The sequence below is a fragment of the Pituophis catenifer genome, unplaced genomic scaffold (genome assembly GCF_029215685.1).
Source record: "Pituophis catenifer annectens isolate HBS135680 unplaced genomic scaffold, rPitCat1.0.hap2 SCAF_2, whole genome shotgun sequence".
Classification (NCBI taxonomy): domain Eukaryota; kingdom Metazoa; phylum Chordata; class Lepidosauria; order Squamata; family Colubridae; genus Pituophis; species Pituophis catenifer.
Window position 1 is genome coordinate 61,966,027 of NW_027256882.1, and position 23,473 is coordinate 61,989,499.

The following is a 23,473-nucleotide window of genomic DNA, read 5'->3' on the forward strand; positions in this document are numbered from 1 at the left end:
TTTCTTTTCCTATGGAGATTTAATACCAGAGCATATGTGGAACAATCCTACTGCTAGATTCACACTAGTGTACTTTCTCAAGCAGAAAATAAAAGGTTTTGATATAGTCAGGATACTTGGAATAATCGTCAAGGGACTATTTTGAATTGACATACATTTTAAAACAGTGCAGCTTTTCAACCCATGAAGAGGGAAAGCCACAGATGAAACAGATGTATATGTTTTACAGCAGACCCAATACACCTGTATTTTTGCTTCTTATTGTCTGACCAAAACACAATATATGTTGTTATAAGAGTCTATTCCCATTCCCACACATGTTCCCTATTGTATCATTTAAAAAAAAATTAAGGAATAGGTAAAATATTAATTTGGGAGAGAATACTTTGTAGATAATAGAACTCCTGTCTTTGCTTGTTTTGTTGAATTGCTTTTATCCCAAGATTTATATGTAGATGCATTAAATTGAAAAAAAAAAAACCAACCCTGGCTATCTGTTCTTGGACTATTAAATTAAATGAATATTAAATGAAATTTTAAAAAATTAAATGAAAAATTCTATTCTTAGTAGTCTATAGCTCAAAATATTATTTCTTCCAAATCTTCCACATTTCATCTTTATTTTTTATTTTTTTAAAAAAAGATAAACAACTCTTGTGTCAATCTCAATTCCAGGTGGACTACAAACCTACATACAGTTTTGTTTATAGCATTACACAACAGGATACCTTTGTTTTCTTTGAATGTTGGGTGCGCTTCCTAGTCTAGCAAAGAATACGGAAGATCTCAAGTGTCTGTCCTCCAAGGAATAACCACGGCTGCCTAGGAATTGCCACTTACATAATAATATTGGTAGTAATATTGTGATAAAGGCAGTTATCTTTGAGTATTCTGTGAACTTGAATAATTTGAAAATCAGTTTTAAATCGTTTCAAGGAATGGGACCAGGTTACCTTAGGAACGGTCTCATCCCAATCACGACCGACCAATCCCACTTGGTCAGACATGTTTCAATTCCCATTGATTAAAGAATTTTGACTGGCGGGATCTAGGAAGAGAGCCTTCTCTGGCATTGTCCCTGCCCTCTGGAAAACCTTATCCACAGAGGTGAGGTGGGGCTCCCCTTCTGGCCTTCCAAAAGAATATTAAGACTGGGTTCTGCCAATTGGCATGGAGTTCTAAAATGGATATGTCACTTTGAGGGAGGTTGGTAATGTGAAGCTGCACTGTCCACCAGCGGTGAAATCTTCTGAAGTCTGCTACCAGTTCTGTGAGTCTGCTACCGAGTACGTGCTTCGCGTGGAACAGCAAGGAGGGGGGAATTCATTTTGCCACATGATTTAGATTAGCTAGAAAGCAAGAAATCCGACGATTCTAGCTAATAGAAATCACGTGTCACAGCTGATTGTTGGAAATACCGGTTTGCCCGAACCGGTACAATTTTTTACTACCAGTTCACCCGAACCGGTCAGAACCAGTAGCATTTCACCCCTGCTGTCCACCTCTGTAATCTTTTAGTAGCTCAGATTTTTTTAAATTGCAGTTTTAATTTGGCTTTAAGTCTATTTTTATTCATGTTTTTATACCTCAGCATGTTTTTTTTTTATTAACTGCCTAGTGTCACTTAAATTATATGGACAGGGTAGAAATGCATTAATAAATAAAAATATATTTGTGATTGGTTCTACCACGAAAGGAGATAAGAGCTGGATTAATATTCAATATTGAATGCTGAGCTGAAATATTTTATAAATATGATGAAATACTGGAGAATTAATTAGGGCCAAGTGTAACCAATAGAAAAATGTATTGTACTAAAATCATAACCTTGTTTTACTTGTCATAGACCAACAAGATAAAATAAGTAAGCATATACAATAAAAGTGAATACATCAATACAAGTTATAAAAATATAAGGTATAATCAGAAATAATTGCTTAACAAATACAACTTTCCTAAGATTCAATAGATATAGTCCATATATCAATCAGTAACAGGAAAAAATATAGATTGGATTCAAGTAATGTTCCTATATGGTCTGTATTGTCAAGTAATATTAGGTAGCAGCACAGACACACGACATATGATTATATTTCAGGTGCTTGACAACCAATTTGCATTTACAATTGTTGCAGCATGCTGCAGTCACGTGATTGCAATTTGTGATTTTTTTTTTCCCCTACTGGTTTCTGGAAAAATATGCCCATTTGGGCAAGGGTGCTATTCAGCAGGTTCTGACAGGTTCTGGAGAACCGGTAGTGGAAATTTTGATTAGTTTGGAGAACCAGCAAATACCACCTCTGGCTGGCCCCAGAGTGAGGCAGGAATGGAGATTTTGCCCCCTGCCATGACCACCAAGCCACGTCCACCAAGCCACGCCCACAGAACCAGTAGTAAAAAAAATTGAATTCCACCACTGCATTTGGGAGAATGGATTCCTTTGACAGTCACAAGGTTCATTAATGACCATGTGATTCCCATAACGGCCATGATTACTAACTTTACAACCCCCCTAAAAACAGTCCTAAAAGCAAGTCAGGTTATGTGGTGACCTGTTTAAGGACAGCAACAAGTCATGATTAAAAATTTTGGGCCCAGTTGTCCTTCAATGAGAACTAGAGTTAATAATTTCAGTCTGCTATCCTGGTACAAAGTAATAAAATAAAAAATGCGGTAGTGTCTCCACTTTCTGGAGCCAGAAGAACCAAAGTGTCCATTGAAAGATACATTATTATGCCTGCTCTTTGAAGGGTGAGAAATGTTCATGGAAAAACTCTATGGATCTTTGGAATTTATTTTTTTGGGGTGAGGGGTCCCTTTGAGTCAGTGTTGACTCTGGCAACTGCCTGGATATGTCCCTGCAGTTTTCTTGGCAAGGTTTTTGCCAGAATGGTTTCCTACTCTTCTCTTACTCCTACTCCTTATTTTCTTTCTAGGGGTTGAGAGAGAATGACTGGCCTAAAATCATCCAGATGACTTTATGTCTAAGGCAAGGCTAGAACTTACAATTTCTAACATGCTGCCTTACCCTCTACACCAGGCGTGTCAAACTCTATTTCATTGAAGGCCGCATCAGGGTTGTATTTAACTTTGGGGGGCTGGGGTGAGCGTGGCCAGGATGGCCATGGGTGGGCCAGCTGAACATCACTTGTGTCAGGGCGCCTGTGGTGGCCTGAGTGCTCGGCCAGCTAAAATGGGTTCTCGAGCTCCGTGTTTGGCTGTGATGGCTTCCTGCAACTCTCTGCCAGTGAAAATGGAGCTTGGGGGTGGGGGTGGGGGGCTACACACGGATCCAGCCCTCGGACCTTGAGTTTGACAACCCTGCTCTACATCAAACTGGCATTCTTGTCTTATGAAATGTCTGATGAAAAGAAGGACTAGGGATGACATGATAGCAGTGTTCCGATATTTCAGAGGCTGTCACAAAGAAGAGGGAATCAAGCTATTCTCCAAAGCACCTTGAGGGTAGGACAAGAAGCAGTGGGTGGAAACTAATCAAGGAGAGAAGCAACCTAGAACCAAGGAGAAATTTCCTGACAATTAGAACAATTGATCAGTGGAACAACTTGCCTCCAGAAGTTGTAAATGCTCCAACACTGGAAGTTTTTATGAAGAGACTGGATAACCATTTGTCTGAAATGGTGTAGGATTTCCTGCCTAAGCAGGGGATTGGACTAGAAGACCTCCAAGGTCCCTTCCAACTCTGCTATTCTATTCTATTCTATTCTATTCTATTCTATTCTATTCTATTCTATTCTATTCTATTCTATTCTATTCTATTCTACTCTACTCTACTCTACTCTACTCTACTCTACTCTACTCTACTCTACTCTACTCTACTCTACTCTACTCTACTCTAGGAATATTTGGCTGATTCACAAATGTTACTATATAGCCCATGGGGGAAAAATACTGGGAAGAAGTCTCAAGTCTGTTTGCCAATCACAACCTATTTATCTTTATTTAAAAGTAAAAATGTCTTCATCATGCTTGAGATCTTTTTATAGGTTCAGTTTTTCCAGTAATATTACTGTATATATTGCCCCTAATTTATGTGACATCCTATTATAAAATTTGATGCTAAGCATGCTCATTGAAATTGAAATCATTGTTAAAATCTAATTGTTATGGCATATCTATTTTAATAACATTTGTCCAACGCACCCAGTGCTGGAGATTACCGATTCCTCATTAGGGTCATGAAGAAAAGACACGGAGAATTGTTTGCTGTTTCCAGTGATTATGTACTCCTATCCTCAGGAAGAGGAATAACAAGGGAGGATTCCCAAAATTCCTTCTTAAACTGAGTTGATTTATATGTATATAAATAACTATTTGTGCTTTAGTCCTTTGCAAAGGAATAACTCAAGTGCAAAGAAGACTCAATTCTGGGACCAGCCCATTCTCTTCCTGTGAAAGATTTAAGGAAATCTGGAGTTAAATCAGATAATAGCAGAGTGAATGAAGCCAAATATATGTATCCCAGAATAATGTTGCAGGATTCAATCTGGGTCGATCACTAGAACCAAGTCTTCCAAGCTTTCAGACTTGTGCTGGAGCCCATCCTCTGGGAACTTCTCTGTACCAGAATATTTATAGAGTGGTAGAGTGACCCATTTGTTCTCTTCCATAATCTTTTAAGGGCTACTCAGTTCTGAAGTAATCTTTTTTTTCTCTCTCTCTTTAATGTCATCTTTTTGAAATTTTACTCCTATGCAACACCTATATATAACTAGCAAAATGAGAATACATAATAGAACTGTACATTCTATTGTGTTATCTACTGAATTACATAATGGCAATCTAAAGTTTTATTTCTGCCTAATTGCAAAGAAGCACTTGGAACAGCTGTTCTATTTTTTTCCACATTTCTGGCAGCTAGAAGTTTTAATGGTTACTTTGGAGCAGACAGTTTTGAAAGAGCTTGATTTAATTTTTGCATTATCAGTTGCTTAGCGACCAATGAGAGGAAGTAAGGTACTCCGAACACTGGAATGAAATCTCTCTTCTTCACTTCCTGTCCCTGTAGTTGTATTTTGCCAAGCTCTTGGTGTAAACACTATTCTGCTGTTGGAAGTTAGCACTCACCCCTCTCCTAGAAGAGTGAAATATTTTAGAAAATATTAAAAAGGCAGAATATTATATTTCCCTGGATGAGAAATGGAGAAACATGTTTTAAAAACAAAGCAGCTTCCTGCCTCCCTCCACCTTTGTCAATGGGGCAGAGGCAGAAACTCATTTTCCCCCACCTTTGTCAATGAACCATCATCTGCAACACAATAGGACCCATCTATCAACAAACTCACTAGCAACAGAAACTCACCACATGGCAAAGCTCAAGCAAGCTTGGGGGACAACCTACAAAGTTAGCTAAGACCCCCGCCCCCTGGGAGTCTCACAACCAATCAGGATACATTTCTTATACAGGAACAAGAAACTCTGAGGTGGGGCACAATCAGAGGGCATAAAACCAAGGCACTCCCAGCATCTCACCCTTTTTTTTCTACTCAGAAATTCAAGGCATGTGATTCCTGTCCACCATTAAACCATCTTTCCAAGCTGTCTCCATGTTTCCAGTGTCTTTTTCCCCACTTGGAATTGAACCCAGATGGACATTTTTTCCAACACTGTGACATATATTCAAATGTTTATGTAACCTTGACAGTGTCAGATGGTGGCATAGCAAATAAAGGGATATGCTAGAACTGTTTTTTAAACAAAGTTTTATAAAAAATCCAATGCTTGTTTATTTAATTTATATAGCTGCCCATTGCACATTTATGCCTCTGAGTGACTTTACAAAATTTAAACAAACAATACTATCCCCCCCCCCAAAGTAATCATTCAAACATTAACAGCATTAAACAATTGAAAACTGCGCAGGACAGTCACAGGACAGCACAATCAACTTAAGAGTCTTACCAGTGTGGGAAGGATTTCATAACTCTGGAAAGATTTTTTTAAAAAAATAATTTTTTTTTGAAAAAAGTTTTTTTTTTTAAAGATAAACATAAAACACATCTTTTCCAAAATGAAGCATTGATCCGGTCACAAATTAATACAAATCATTAACAAATATTATTTTCCTATTAACACAACTTAATATTTTACTCAGTTATTTCCCAAAATTCTATCAATTTAACTATGTCATTGTCCCAAAAAACCCGTTACTTAAATCTTAAATCCTAACCAAATATCATTCTCTCTTCCTTTTTGCTTAAATTGATATATTTTAACAATATAAATAATTACAGTTATTGTAAACATTTTAAAAAATATTTTACCTATTGCTCCCAATATAATCATCTTCATTACTTTACTATTAATCCTAACACAATCATTTCATTTTTACTATAAAATAATTTTTATTAAACAGTTTGTCTTTAAAAACAACACAAAAAACAACCACACACATATAAAAACAAAACACATCAAGACATAACGTATTGAACATTACATAACATTAATGGTAATTTTACAGTTATTTTTTTTTAAAATTTGATTTATATGCCGCCCTTCTCCGGAGACTCAGGGCGGCTTACAATGTGCTCAGCAATAGCCTTCATCCTTTTGTATATTTATACAAAGTCAGCTTATTGCCCCCACAACTGGGTCCTCAATTTACCTACCTTAGAAAGGATGGAAGGTTGAGTCAACCTTGAGCCTTGGCGAGATTCGAACCTGCAGTAATTGCAGGCAGCTGGTCTTAATAACCAGCTTAATAACAGGGTGCCTTAGACCACTGTACTACCAAGGCTCTTTTGTACCAAGGCTCTTCAATTTAGATTTATACTGTCTCTGACCTTCCTTTCCATATTTACATGGCCCACAAATAACTGAAACTAGAAGACCATGTTGCAAAGATCACTAATCTACTTCTGTAATTAATGAGCAGGCTAAACTAATTAACTTGCACAAATAAGAGAGAAAATCCTTTCACAATACAGAATTTCCCTGGGTACACACAGAGGTGGCACCAAAGCCCCCAACATAGAAGCACATCAAAGGGAAAAGATCTACACACTCAGCAAAGTAAGTTAAGAACGTTTCCATGAACAGCTGAACATCTACCAAATTAAACATTAGAAAGGTTACATTCACAAACTTACCCATACCCCATCAATGTCTCCCATGCATATGTCTGATCTCTGTCCATTTGTAGGTACCTTCTGAAGCAGATTCTTTGCCTCAAAGAAAACTGCCTGCTTCTTTTTTAGTCTGCTGTCCAGTGTCATTCTTACACAATCCTGCTTGGATTGGATGCTCAGATACTCCTAACACCCGCATTTTATGGTCCCTGTGTGTGGATTTACAGATGGCTCTTACGTATAAACTGGGTTAACAAAACCAGAAATGAGGAGGTGATAAGCCACCTGCGAAAGCCAAGGGAAATAATCAAAACCATTAAGAAGTGAAAGTTAGAATATTTCGGACATGTGATGCAACACCGGAAAAATACGGCATACTTCACTTAATCCTCTAGGGAAAGATTGAAAGCAAACGAGGTCCAGGCAGAAGAAGAACATCATGGCTTCAAAATCGAAGGGACTAGTTTGGAGAAAACTCAACAGCACTTTTTCGTGGGGCTATCGATAAAAATAGGATCGCCAACACGATCGCCAATGTCTGATGATGGATATGGCACAACAACAACAAGAAGCACCACTCTGATCCCTAAGCCTGATGGCAAAGCCAGATCTTTAGACCTTTGTGGAGACCAGCAAGGCTTTCCACTGAGAGTCTGTGTTAAAGTTGTTAAGAAGATGTTGTGCAAATGCTAGTAGGGACGTTCTAGATTTGGGGTGAACATTGTCACTGCTTCTTTTTGTAAATTTGGTCATCCAGCACAGAAAGCCTTCATTCAGGTCTTCTTAAGATCTCTAGTAAATTTCCACAAAATCACCCTTTGTTTCTTTCATTCATTTAACTTTTAGTCCTGTTAACCAAAATCTCTCAACGGGACTTCTATGTTGTAATTTGTGGATTTCTTTAGTTATCAAGCCATAATCTTTGTATAAAAGTTACCATTTGAGTATTTGAATTCCCTTTTAACATCCAAAGGGCTGTATTTGTATTAACTTTTCAAACTATTCTGAAAAGAATCCACATTACTTGTATTGTTTAAGCCATTAATGTCTGTGTCATATAGAAGTTAAGCTTTGATTTAGAGTTAGAAAAAAAATGTTACTTTATCTCTCTGAGTCTATAAAAACTTTAGCAAAAGTAAGAAACATTAAAAATAGAGAGTGCTAGATATTTTTTTTTCCAATGTAAGGTGTTAAAAACTGTTTTTAAAAGCTTTTAAAATTTAGTTTTGGGGTCAGTACTTCACAAGCATTTCTATTTTATAATGTTTATTATAATAAAGGATTAACAAATATTTCAGTTCAAAATTGCCCAAGATAATTTAGAAATAATTTGCTTTATTATGTCAAAAATTGACATGTTGACAAATTTTTCCTTCATTTAGGATCACTGTAAGTGTTTTGGGGATATAATAAAAAGTAGGTGGAAGTTATATCATGGCTTAGTTTTCCTATTGTTTTATTTCTGTTTTGTTTTGTATTGTATTATTCCTATTTTCATTCCAAGAACTTCTGATTTCCTGTGACTTGTTTTAAATTGTATCCTTAAACATAAAATGCACAGATCAATCGTAATAGCCTATGTTAACAGTTGCTACAATAATCCTTTTTTTATGTCTCTTTATAGATTGCCTTTTTAAATTATGCCCCATGAATCGCTATTCTGCACAGAAGCAGTTCTGGAAAGCTGCTAAACCAGGAGCTAATAGCACAACTGATGCAGTTTTGCTCAACAAACTACATGTGAGTATCTGTTCTGGAGTGACAGTCTTCAAGCTGGTCTCAATCTAATTTCAGGGCTACCAATTAGCTGTTCCAAAAGAATGTTGCACTGACTTCCAACTAAAGATTTGAAAAGAGAACTATTTACCTATGGTAATAAAGATAGGTTTAAATACCATATTTTTCGGAGTATAAGATGCACCTTTTTCCCCCCAAAAAGAGGGTGAAAATCTGGGTGCGTTTTATACTCCGAATGTAGCCCCGCCCAGCTTCTCAAATGGAGGTTTCAGAGGCTGAAAAAAGCATCAGAAATGAAGCTTCAAAAAAGAAGCCCCCAAACAGAGCTTCAGAGGCTTTTTTTTCTGAAGCTCTGTTTCGGAGGCTTTCAGAGGCAGGAAAAAAAGCAAAAAAAAAAAGCAAGGCACAGAGCTCACAACCAAGGAACCTGTTGCTAAAATTCACCTCTGGGAACAGCTGATTGGGGGTATTCCGGGAGGTCGATTCACCTGCCAATCAGCTTTTTTCTTATTTTCCTCCCCAAAAACTAAGGTGCATCTTATACTCTGGTGCGTCTTATACTCCGAAAAATATGGTATGTGTCTATTATTTTTTGAAAGGTGGACTTTATATTTGAGGCCAGATATGTATGTATTCTTATATTTTTTGCAGCATGTAGATTCATATGACGTGCTGAACCTTCCCCTCCCCTCTCCCTTTCCTCCTCCTTACCCTCCCCTCCCCCCTCCATCCCATCCCACTCAGACTCAAACAGCATGGCTCTGGGAGAGCATACAGCTCAAAATCAATAAATAATAAACAAAAAAACCAAATAAATAAATAATAAATAAGTAACTCACCATCTCCCAATTTAATTACAAAATATAAATATTATAAATATTAAATGGCAAATAAACACTAATCCAAACAACCAAAATGAAACTTTTAGTTAACTGGCCCCTAATGTCCAGGGGAAGAGCCTGGTTTTACATGATTTTCCAATGACAAAACAGAGTTGGGGTGTGTTATATATTGCGGGGGGGGGGGGGAAGGGTCAGTCCAAAGACCAATCATACAATGACAAGGTTTAAAAGAAAGAACCTGGAACATGCCCTCTGTAGGAGCATATGGGTTGGGGAGGCGTTCTTAGAAGAAGGTGGTCCCTCGTGTTTTTGTGAAATGTAGGCTTTAAAATTGATAACCAGCATTTTGAATTGCAGCTGTGAGCCTATTGGAAGTTAGTGCAGTCCATAGAGTAGGGTGTTGCATGGGCATAGTAAAATGTTCCCATAACTCCTGTGTCTTTGCATTCAGAACCAACAGAAGCTTCTGGACAGTCTTCACGGGCAGCTCCATGTAGAACATATTGCACTAGTTCAATCAGAAATGACTAAGGTTGAGTGACCATGAATAGGTCCTCCTGGTCCAGGAATGGGTACAACTGGTACACAAAGTGCAGTTGTGCAAAGCTACTTCCCCTAAACACAGCTGTCACCAGCTTTTTGAACAGGAGCTGTGAATGCAGGAGAAACCCCCAAGTTTCAGTGGGGTAGAGCTACCCCACCCCAAACCAAAGAGCAAACCCCAGATCTGAGGGACTCCAAACACTTAGCCCCTATCTCTTGGAAGGGTTGAACCACAACCCATTCCTTCTTGTTGAGTCCTTCACAGCATCCAAATGCTGGAAAAGAAGTTGACTACTTCACTGAATGGCTGAGGACAAAGATGTTGATCATACCATATTCCAAAATGACCTCCCAGTGGCTTCATGTAAATATTTTTAAAAAGGGAGAAAGGCAGAGCCCTGAGGCAAAGCAGGAGCCTTGGGCTTGACTACTCTCCTCGCACCAATAAAGGCTGGAACTGGCCTTGGAAGGAGAACCACACACAGAACAGTGCTTTCCACGCCCAATCCCCTTTGCCTGATATAGTGTGCAAACCCAGAAAATGGGGAGGGGAGGAATGAATAAACCATCATTATGACTCGCTTATTTATTGAGCCTTATAAACTCAGCCAGTATTCACTTTATCTGAAAAAAACAGAAAGCAAAACAAATATTTACGTTTGTACAAAATGGAAGTAGAAAGTCGAAGCACTTATTTTTAACCAATGAATTATTTAAAATTGCACTCTTCTACAGGGAACAGGTTTTGTTGTTTACTTTATATTCTTTTTTAATTGTTTTTAATATGTTGTGAGCCACCCAGAGTTGCAACATTTATTAATCGATGGGATCAATGAATACCAGTAAATATCCCTTTTCTATATATCTGGTCCTTCTGAGGAAGGAAGGAACCAAATTGAATCCAAAGAACTAGCATTATGAGCCACGGTGGCACAGTGGTTAGAGTGCAGCACTGCAGGCTACTTCTGCTGACTGGCAGCTGCCTGCAATTTGGCAGTTCGAATCTCAGCAGGCTCAAGGTTGACTCAGCCTTCCATCCTTCCGAGATGGGTAAAATGAGGACCTAAATTGTTGGGGGCAATATGCTGACTCTGTAAACCTTAGAGAGAGCTGTAAAGCACTGTGAAGCGGTATATAAGTCTAAGTGCTATTGCTCTTACAGTACGTGTGACTGGAAATGTGTAACTTCTGTTCAGGGAACATAATTACAAATTATTTGATCCTTTATGTTGGTTCAGTTCCTGGTATTAAAAATGCCTTTGGTTAATCTTGTAAACATTTCATGTGGTTAGAAGAGATTAAGAACCTGTTCTTTAATGTCCGGCAGTGCACACAGTCTCAGTTGAATTGAAACAGAGGAGTGTTTCAAAAATAGCTTGATGGGATCTAGGCTGGGTAAGAATACAAAACAGTCAGGCAAGCCCAAGCAAGCATTTGGATCTTAGCCATATTTAGCAGCACTAAGAAAAGGCGTCCTTTTTGTGTGTATGTAAGATTATTTGAAATGCTACAGGGCTCTTGGCTGAAGCAGGCTGAGCCTCTTCTGAACAGAGGAATGCAATAGAGAAAGCACAGATAATACAGTGGTTGGTTTTTAAATGAATAATTTCTCCCAGTATAAGGAGTACACAACATCTGGATGCAGAGCGTTCATTGAGAATCAAGGCTGTTTCCTGTCTTGGTACTTTTTCTTCCATGTGGTTTGAAGTAATCTGTAAAAAAATGTTCAACATGCATTTTTAGTCACGTGCATTTTTGGCTTGTGTATCTAACGGTGGAATTCAGGATCTTCTGCTGTAGATCAAGCTGTGCTAAGGGTCAGGTTATTTTAAACTAATACCATTTAAGGGATTTAGGAATCTGGGACGGGTTTAACTGGAATACAAAATCAATTCTTCTTTTAACAAAGTGACACCTAGTGGCTGCTACACAGAATGATTCCTTTGCTTGTTTTAAAAAAAGGTACTAAAAATGACATCCTTTTTTAAAAAAAATAATGGAAATCATGCTACAACCTCATCAACAACAACAATAATGTAAAACATGCACACTTTTTATTTTAAAAAATCTCAAGAGGATTTAATAATTTGAAATAGACGCACTGGTTTAGGGTTTCCTAAAAATCAAGACAAGAAGGAAAGAGAAAGCTAGAGAAAATAATTTGTATGTTGGCTGTATTAGGTTCCAATGCCAGCAGCACTGAAAAAAGTGACTTATGACCATTTTTCACACTTATGACTGTTGCGGTATCCCCCCATGGCCAAGTGATCAAAATTTGGACGCTTGACAACTGGCTCGTATGATTGACAGTTGGAGTGTCCTGGGGCTATGTGGTCAGCTTTTGTGACCTTCTGACAAGCAAAGTCAATGGGAAAGCCAGATTCCCTTAACAACAATGTTACTAACTTAACAGCTGCAATGATTCACTTAACAACTGTGGCAAGAAAAATCATAAAATGGGACATAACTCACTTAACAACTGTCTTTCTGGGCAATGGAAATTTTTAGCTAAATTGTGGTTGTAAGTTGAGGACTACCTTTTTAGACCAGTAATTCTTAAACTTTTTGCTCTAAGGACACTTTCCCACTTTTAAAAATTATGGAGGATCCCAAAAGAACTTTTGTTGTATATAGCAATAGCACTTAGACTTATACTTATGACCACAGTTGAGCCCAAAATTTATGTTGTTAAATGAGACAATTGTTAAGTGACTTTGTCCCATTTTCTTGCCACATTTGTTAAGTGAAACACTGCAGTTGTTAAGTTAGTAACACAGTTGTTAAGTGAATCTGGCTTCTCCATAGACTTTGCTTGCCAGAAGGTCACAAAACATGTACCCAGGACATTACAACTGTCATAAATATGAACCACTTGTCAAACATCCAAATGTAAATCACATGACCATGGGGATGCTGTAACAATCATAAGAGTGAAAAATAGTCATAAGTCACTTTTTTCAGTGCCATGGTAACTTCGAACAGTCACTAAATGAACTGTTGCAAGTCAAGGACTACCTGTACACTACCCCATAGTATTTTACAGCACTCTCTAGGCAATTTAAAACATCAGCATATTGCCCCCAACAATCTAGGTCCTCATTTTACCAACCTTGGAAGGATGGAAGGCTGAATTAATCTTGAGCCCTGTCTGGATTGAACTCTAGGCTGTGGGCAGAGTTTTCCTGCAATCCTGCGTTCTAACCACTGTACCTATAGGACTCCTATATCACATCCTGTGCTAAGCACATTGGGCTAAAGGTTCACTCCACAATTCTTGGTCCACAGCTACAGTCTCCACATCCTTCCATTTAAGATTGATATTCTTCAGATCTTCCTGAAATGTTTGGTCCTAGGTTTTCTTTGGGCTTTCTCTTTTTCTCTGACCATCTGGTGGTATCCAATTGATTGTGATCTTTGCTGGATGTTGTTCACTCATGAGGAGCAGATTTCCAGCAAAAGGCACTGTTTGTTCTGTCACTATCTCAGAGAGTTTTCGGGAATTACTTCTTTGTAGAATGAGTTCGTTTGTGACACGGTCGCAATATGAGATAAGTATCCTTCTGAGGCAACATTGTTGGAAGTCGTTGATCTAATGAATAATTCTTGTGGTAGATTTACAGGTCTCACTGGTGTAGATGGCAGTCAGTATGACATTGACATTAAATGATCTAATCTTGGTTTATGGTGTTTATGGTGGACGTGAGCTCCTTTGTTGGAAGACAGCAGTAGCTTTGCCTATTCAGCATTTTTATTGTATGGGTGATATTTATCAGACTTTACTATATAGTATTAAAAATTAAAATTGTATTTATAGGGATGGTTGTGGGATGCACCCAGGGCTCGTAGACCACATTTTAACAAACACGGATTTTAGCAATAACAATAGTACTTACACTTAGTACTGCTTCATTATGCTTTTACAGCCCTCTCTAAAGGTTTACAGAGTCAGCATATTGCCCCAAACAATCTGGGTCCTCATTTTACTGACCTCAGAAAGATGGAAGGCTGAGTTAACCTTGAGCTGCTCAGGATCGAACTTCTGGCAGCGAGTAGTGAGTTAGCCTGCAATACTGGATTCTAACCACTGCGCCACCACGGCTCCTTGGATTTTGATGGTTACTTAGCATTAGAATCTAGATAGAAAGCTTATTGGCATTGCAATAAATTGGCCATTTTGGTTTTTATATTTTTCCTGTCCATCCTTTCCTTCAATTTGTATGGTGGAATTTAAAATATTCTTCCAAGTCTGTGTTGAATGTACATTGTTTTCAGCAGCAGCTTGTGGCCAGTTTATAGAACTATACTTGAAATGCAATTTTTGTCTTACTGTTATCTGGCGGACGACAGATAGGTTATTTCTAAAAATAGGGCTTTAATTTACTATAAAATTTGCTATACAGGTTTTGGGATTTTATCTTTGTTTTTCTTCTGTGATTCATTTTTATTCTTATTTATTTATTTATTTATTTATTATATTTCTATACTGCCTTTCTCCCGTAGGACTCAAGGCGGTGTACAGTCAAGAATTCTTGAAATTAATTTAGATGGGATAACTTATTATTAAGTTCTTGTTTGATGTTGTACACCAGCTAAAGTTCTTCTGGGCAGATTAGAAATATAATACATAAATAATTATTTTGGATTTGTATACTGTCCAAAACTTCAAATTCTGTCTGTGTTCATTGGAAGGAGTTCTAAAATGGGTTCGAATATTTTGGATTAATCCACATGCTTATATAGGCTATTTCATTTCTAATGTCATCTTTTTAGTTGTATATGAGTAAATATGGATGTAATAGTGGTTCTGTCCTTACAGACTTATATAACCTGTTTTTTTAAATCTCAGAATGAAAGTGAGGTTAAAAAAGAAATTTCACTGCTCTTTCTGATATAAATCTGAATGTTAACCTGAATTTATCATCTATGTCTGATTTTTAGTAAATGTGTCTTTTTTTCCTTTTTTGTTTTCCTATCACTTTTCCCTGCTTTCTACTTCCGTTTACTTTTCTTCCTCTTCCCTTTATTTCTCTTCAATTTTACCATTTATTAAAATCAAAAAAATCAGTAAAGGGACCAGCATTTCCGACTTGGGTTAAAAAAACAACTAATGGCTGAAAGCAGGCATTTGAAAATATAAATTTCAAAAACTGGAAATGGGAGTGGAATTACAGTGGAACAGTCAAATTTTACACAGCAACAGAAGCCTTGATACTTGAGAATGGAGTTGGATCCATTGGAGTTTGGCCTATTCTGAGGAGATTAATTACATTTAGAATGCTTTAGTTAGTCATGAGTTACAAGCATGAGTTCAGTGGGTGAACTCTAAGCGTTGTTAAATTCAATTACTGATATGCAATTTTTTTTGAGGGGGGGGGATTGAAGTATTGTTTGTAACATCTTTCATTTTAAAAAGCAACTCATTGCAGATTTTCCCATCCTTGCTCAACAGCAAATCTTTTGTTTGTTTATTAAACTTAGCATGCTGCAGATTTGGAAAAAAAGCAGAATGAGACAGAAAATAGGAAGCTGCTTGGTACAGTTATCCAGTATGGTAATGTTATTCAGGTAAGCAGTGTCTTCCATAAGTTGTATGTAGTACAGGTAATTTAAATTATTTTCAAACCAGCCTACAGAAAAATGCAAAATGATATTTCTGAAAACATTTTGATTTTAAAATTTCTGTGGAAAACAAAAAATAAATAAATTAGTATTGCTTTTCTTATTTGTTCAGAGATTATATCCTAGTTAGCAGTTCAGTCAGAATGAGAAACCTTTGGTACATCTTCTCACGCAGATACTCGTGTTGAGCTGCTGGAAGTGGTTTGTTGAGCATATCAGCAATTTGATCATGTGTAGATACATATTGCATTTTGACAAAACCTTTTTTCACTAAATGTTTTATGTTTTGGTAACGAATGTCAATGTGTCTGGACCTAGAACCTGTAAAATGAGATTCAGAAATATAAACCACCGATTCATTGTCTTCCATCACGGTGATCGGTCGGATCGGGTGTGTCCAGATATCTGTGACTAAAGCATCAAACCAAGTTAGGGAATTATATGCATCTGAAACACAAGCATATTCAGCTTCAGTAGATGAACAAGAAACAAAATTCTGTTTACGTACTTGCCAATAAACAGGACATCCATTTAAGAACATCATATAACCTGAAGTACTTTTACGTGATTTCTTATCACTTGCCCAATCAGAATCTGCATAACAACATAATTCTGCATAATCAGTATGTGTTGGTTCTAACAATAACTTCAAATGTTTAGTGTATTTTAGGTATCTCAGTAATTTCTTAATGCATGTCCAATGAAACTGTTTTGCCTTACCTACGTGTCGTGATAAGAGATTAACACTAAGTGCAATGTCGGGTCTGGTCCAACTACTAATGTATAACAGTGACCCTATGACTGAACGATAAAGTGTTTGATCCTCGAACTCAGGACTTTCTTCTTGTGTCAAGTTGTGAAAATCTGTTTGCATGGGTGTCTTTGTTGTGTTAGCATCCTTCATGTTGCAATGATGCAAAACTTGTTCAATTTTATCTTCTTGTGAAAGACTAAACCCCTTCTGTGTTTTTTCAATCTGAACACCTAAATAAGTGCTAATGTGACCTAATGATTTCAATGTGAAGTATCTCTGCAAAGCTTTGGCAAAAATTTCACTCATTTGCTTATTTGGACCAATATAAACAATATCATCAACATAAACAAGAACTATCTCATATGCATTGTTAGATCTTTTTGTGAACACGCACTCATCAGTTTCGGACTTAATAAAGCCCATTGAATTTAGTTTGTCAGTAAGACATAAATACCACATTAAACCAGATTGTTTCAGACCATAGAGACTTTTGTTTAGGAACCAGGTATCCCCTTCTTGCTGTCGGAATCCTGGAGGACTTCTCACGTAGATCTCTTCGTCTAGGTCTGCATGTAGATAAGCCGTGTCAACATCAAACTGGAAAACTTCTAAACCAAGGATAGTTGCAGTTGCTAAAGCAATTTTTACACTCTCAGTTCGAACTGTCGGTGAGTAGGTATTTGTGTAGTCCTCAGGATAACGTTGAGCGAAACCCTGAGCTACGAGTCTGGCTTTGTACAGTGACTCACCATTTGGTTTCTTTTTGATTCTGTAGACCCATCGAGTGCCAATGACTTTTTTGTTTGCTGGAGGTTTTGCAGGTGTAAATACTTTAAGTTTCTTTAGACTGTCCATTTCAACCTGCATTGCATCATACCATTTGTCTTGCTCTGAATCAGGGAGCTGCTTGATTTGTGTGAAATTATCAGGTGGAAGTGTAATATTGCAAATCAAAGGCAAGGGTGCTTTTGTCAGTTGCCAAGAATATCGTTGTGGAGGGATTCCTTTTGTGGCCCTCTTGGAACGTCTCGGAACAACTGTCCAGTCTTCTTCTGCTTCGTCCTCGTCCTCACTTTCGTCGCTAGCGTCAGCATCCGCGGCTTGCGAAGACGGAACATCGGGTTGAGAAGAATCAGTGGAATCTTGATCATCAATCTGCGTGGCATCAGCAGTATCATCTCTGGGAAAATAAACTCCAGGATCATTGGAATGAATCCTGGACCAGTCAATGTCTTCTTCAAAATTAGCAGATTGGGAAATCACAATTGCATGTTTAGAGTCAATAAATTTGCTCCATTTTGAGTTATCATCAATACCCATAAATCTCAGTCTTTTTGCTGCTGGACCTCCTTTTCTTCTTTGAGCTAAGGGAATGTTCACCATAGCATATGAACCAAAAATATGAATGTTTTTAAGATCGGGCTTGTAGCCATACAACATGAAGAAAGGAGTCTGATTTGTTACACTGCTCCAAGTACGGTTGACAATGTAATTTGCGTACTTGATAGCTTCACCCCAGTATATCTTACCAAGGTTGGCGTCTTCTAGGAGACAACGCATCATGGTTTGCAGGACCCCTTCGTTGTGAGCCGGTGTGTCAGGGGGTGAAGTCTGATGAATAATTCTATTCTTACGCATCCAGTCCTGGAAACGCTGAGACATGAACTCGGCACCACGATCACTCTGGATTCTGGCGATGCGAACTTGGTGTTGGGTAGAAACAAGGGTTGCAAAGTCTTTAAAGATCTGAAAAGTCTCTGATTTTTCTTTCATAGGATATACATATCCATATCTAGAGTAATTATCAACAACTGTTAGAAAATATTTTCTACCACCAAATGATGGCGGGAATGGACCAACTATGTCAATGTGAACCAAATCAAAAATGCGTGTTGACAGGCGTGTAGCGCGTTTGGGAATGGCTGCTGCTTTGGATTTGGCCTTCTTGCATACAGCACAATCCAAAAACACCTTACACCCCTTTAGATCCAAACCTTTTGCGAACTCCGGCATCTTCCTAAGAACACGGAAACTGGCATGCCCCAATCTTCTATGCCATTTGTGGATACACCTGGAATGCAAAGGTTTACCTGTTAGTGAATTCTCAACATTGACATTTTTATGCGGAACCTCAGGCTTGCTCTGAGCAACCTGTTTACCAATTCTATTTTTGTTGGCTTTAGGAGCCTTAGGAATAGCAACAGGATCTCTCACTGGAGCATCTCTCTCTGGGCCTGTGCTCTGCCTTTTTGGAGTTTGCATACTTGCCTGTGTTTGTGTTTTAGGCTTTGGCTTTAAGTAATAAACACCACCAATTAATATGGTTTCAGCAACAATATCTCCATCTTTAACTATGTAACTTGCTTTTTCAAGGTGGTGAACTTGGAACTTTAACATTCTAGACAAGTGATACTGACTAAGCAAATTACTGGTTGCTGTTGGTATGTAATAAACATCAGGAATGAATGCATCGAGCTCTTCAACATAAACAGTTCCTTTTCCTTTGACCTGACAAGGATGATTGGAAAAAGAATAAAGTTCACGTAGCTCTGGTTCAGGCTCGTGCATCTCTGTGAAAAGTTCCTTTCTGTAGGTAACATGCAACGCTGCACCACTGTCCAAAGTCCACAGGAGTCGTCTGTCGTACTCTGGTTGAGGTTGTGGATCATTGGTTAAAGCCAATGTGGCGAGTGGAGTTTGTGGATCACGCCGGGGACCACGACGACCTTGTCTTCCGCCTCTGCCTCTGCCTCTGGAGTCTGTTCCTCTGGGCTGGTACGTGACGGGAGCTGGAACTCGTTGGGGACAATCCCGGGTGGCATGTCCCACACGATTGCAGGTGTAGCATCTTGGCATCCTTGGAGCGTAGGTCCTTCCTCGGAAGGGGTGCCTAGCTGGAGCTCTTGATGCGGGTGGTCCTCTCAAGTGTGGCGTGGCCAACATGAATGCCTCTTCTTCAATTAAAAGTCTACAGACATTGTCCACTGTGCGTTGAGCAATAGGGACTTGGTTAATTTTTGTAACAGCATCTTTCCATTCATAATTCAAAGAGTTAATAATGATGCTGATCATTTGAATATCTTCAATGTTATGGCCTCTTTCTCTCAATTCTGTTCTCAGACCTTTCAGTTTGGTCAAATGTCCTCCAATTTGTTCACCGGGTTTCAATCTCGAACCATGGAGTTCAGACATTTTTAGTTTTGACTCACCAGTTAGTGGAGAGACAGAAAATGCCTGGTAAGGAGCCTGCACTTGATATGCTGGCTGTGCTGGCAGAAATGCCTGTGGTATTTGCTGTGCCTGTTGTGGACCTAAAAATGGTCTTGGTTGTGCCATTGGAGGTGGGCCAGGAGGTGGCCCCATTTGCACTTGTGGCTGGGGCACATATGCAGGCATTTGTAGCTGCTGTGGCTGATGCACTGGAATCTGCTGTGATCCAGTTGCCATTTGTGCTTGAGCTGCAATATTGGCATGACCTGCTGGAGATGCAGTCATTTGCCTTTGCTGTGTTCCATCTAAAAGGACACCAACACCGCCAGGGGGTGTTTGAGTTTGGGTCTGTGGAAACACTTGTGGCATTTCAGCTTCCTGTAGTAAATTACTTTTGCCAGCAGATGGCGCTGCACCTTTGGGCAGCTTTGCATACATGGCATTGTATGCTTTAGAGTAGGAGTGGTTATGTAAGACATGTGTAACTTGATCAGGGAGACTTTCATGTGACGTATGCAGTGCTCTTTGCCTTAATTGGCCTGACACAGAATCCACCAGGGGGAGTGTCTTTGGCTCTGAGCAAGAAGACAATATGGCGCTTTTTGAAAAATTTAAGTTATCTCCCATATCTTGCTCAAGCATAGATATAGCCATTTTTGCCTGGGATAGCTGCTGTTCATAGAGTTTTATACGGTCACGATAGTGCTTTAGCCTTGCATTGAGCATTACAAATTCAGAAGGTTCTGGGAAGACTTTTTCAGAGCTTGGAAGATCAGAAGAAAATGTTACTGACCTCAGTCGTAAATCATCATCTTCAAAAACAGCTTCTGTCTTATCTCCGTCCATTTCTGTTCCCACGGCTTCTTCTCGTTCCAGGCGTGTAGCTGTAGTAAGGGGCTGGAAATCTGAAAATCTCCTGTCTGCCACCTCTTCGTTGGAAAGATCAATCAAATCGTTTACGAAGAGTGGTCTTGGTTTCACTTTGCCTTTTTTCTTCTGTTTCGGCATCTTAGCAATATAATTAGTGTACCTCAGTAGCTAAAAAACTAATTGCCTATGCGCTCTTATCAGAAATAACAAAAACAAGGAAAAAGCCATAAATCAGACCATCCTCGTGCTACCAGAATGTCAGGGCATTTATTAATCCCATGTTTGGCTCTGGGACTAATTACCCTGGTTTAGAGTAGATGAATCGAGGCTTATCCTTGTTTGCAATAATCTGAAAAGAAACGCGAGAAAGGTTTCTAATAAAACTCATTTATTTGTTATAAAGAAAATAAAACACCTCACTAACTAAGAAAAGTTAATTGTTACATTTTTGAAAATAATTCTTGCCGGCTATCTGAGCCGGACCTCTGGCAAGAGAACAAAGGAAAGAGTGTGTAAAAGTAAGTGAAGGAATGTGGGTGGATACGGAAACACGTAGCTTACTGATAAGAAGTTGGCAAAGCTACGGAGAGTCTGACAGTCCAGAAATAATGAGCTCAGCTGGTAAATAAAATAACGCAGTGACACTCAATATGTTGCTGACATCCAACAACCAGCAGCCTCTGCTTGTGTGGCCAAAGGTGAGGGATTTCATCAGCAACTTTTGAGATGTTACAGGTTCCCCCCAACATAAGTTAAGTTGTTAGACTATGTCATCCTTAAACCACCTATTTCTCTGTCCTCTTAGAAGCATTAAGATTCTGGGAGAGAGAGGTCTATCTTTTGGGATGATAGGAAGCACCCACTCCTACCTGCTACTTCCTTTGCCCCAGAGTAAGTTACTGGGTGTTGGCAACCAAGAAGCAGAATTGTAACTCAGAGTTAGGGCTTTGGAGGGGTGATCTGTTTGAACATCTGCAGGATAGCTATGGGATATGCCAGTTCTTTCAGACTCTTGCTCTGTTTCATCAAAAAAACTGGCTACTAAGTATTCATGTTTCAATGTCAGAATGTAGATTTGATTCTGCAGTGGCTGAAATGCCACTGTGAGAGGGGAGGGGGCTCCCAATTTTCTCAAGTTTTTTCTTTGCTAAAATTAATATCTGATAGAAGCTTTTTGAGATTATGATTTTTCATAAAGGGCAGATGATAGCGTGGGCGAGGAACATTGGGCACAGCATACAATTGGAAGATTGGGAAAGAGCATGGGAAAACAACTATAGCATGACAAAATCAGTAGCCTATAAAGAAAATCATTATAAGATGTGGTACCGATGGTATCTGGCACCCGCAAGGTTAGCAAAAATGTATCCGAATGTAAATCCGGCCTGTTGGAAATGTAAAAAAACATAGGGAACTTTTTACCATGCTTGGTGGCTTTGCCCAGAAATTAAGAGATATTGGAACAAAATAAAAACATGGATATTAGAAATAACAGACCACGAAATTGAATTAAAACCCGAAGTCTTTTTACTAGGCATGATTAATAAGAATATTAGAAATGATATAAAATATTTAATACTCCACATTATAACGGCGGCTAGACTAGCGTTAGCACAACTCTGGAAAATAGATCGCTTGCCAACTGACCAGGAGCTAATACAAAAAATTTATATATGCGCAGAGATGGACAAACTAACTCTAGAGTTACAGGATAAGGAAGACTCAAAATACTTCATAATATGGAATAGATGGTACCAGTGGATAAATCAGAGGAGGGGGAATGGTTAAAGATGAAATTCAGAAGAAATCAATATAATTAACAACTGCACTGTCAGATAGATAGAAAAGGAAATAAGCCACTGTGCGTATGTATATATGTATATATAATAATAGAAAGTAGTCAATAGATGAAGTTGAGTACTGTATATGTACTATATATGTATATGTAATTTGTGTTTTTGATTAAGAGAAACTTGTTTGTTTTTCTTATATTTGTTTTAAATGTTTTTTAAATACGAATAAAGTTTGTTTTTAAAATTAAAAAAAAAAAGAGATTATGATTTTTCCAAGTTCCACGTCTGGCTTTATTGGTACAGGAAGCTTGACTGGTACTTGGAGTTGAATTGTTTCCCAGTATCAACATCATATCTTCATCTTCATCATGTTTCCATTACCCAAATATTTATTTAACACAGAAACATTCTTTAAATACTTTGAGAGAGTCATATGGTGTACTGGTTTCAATAACATAAAAAATCCAGTTGAAAGTTCCTGCGATGTCATGAAAATTGTCGGGAAACTTGGACTGGAAGGTTTTAGAGAGAATAAAAGCTTTTAAGCATATCTACTTGTCAAGTGCCATTCACCAACTATTCTGCATGGCTGATGTAACTGTACAAGTCTTCAACAAGTCTTGAAGTAACTATACAAGTCTTCAACAAACTTCCTAAAGTGGGAAATATTGCTAGAACTGTAGAAAATTGTGGGTGGAATACTCAACTGTTGCATATCATTCTGCATTATAATATGAACAGTACAGGAATTTTAAAAGCATCAATAAATTACATTTCCACTTTGAACAGTAATCAGCTGTTAAGCTATGGTTTGAGTAGCCATTGCTGCCTATGCCACGATGTGATGATTTCTCACATTACCCCATTACTTGTGATCCTCAACCACTATGTACATTGTACTAAGCCAAAAGCAAATCAAATGATGATCTATATCAGGGGTGTCAAACTTGATTTCATTGACGGCCGCATCAGGGTTGTGTTTGACTTCTGGGGGCCAGGGTGGGCATGTCCAGGATG

At 38.3% G+C, this 23,473-nt stretch overlaps 1 protein-coding gene across 1 annotated transcript in view; it reads left to right on the plus strand.

Moving 5' to 3' along the window:
- Positions 1-23,473, plus strand: part of ITPR1 (inositol 1,4,5-trisphosphate receptor type 1) — a 282,837-nt gene that overhangs the window by 96,904 nt on the left and 162,460 nt on the right. Inside the window, exons 4-5 of the mRNA XM_070933575.1 lie at positions 8,713-8,828; positions 15,689-15,775. Coding sequence (XP_070789676.1) covers positions 8,713-8,828; positions 15,689-15,775 — 203 coding nt within the window. The remainder of the gene's footprint in view (positions 1-8,712; positions 8,829-15,688; positions 15,776-23,473) is intronic.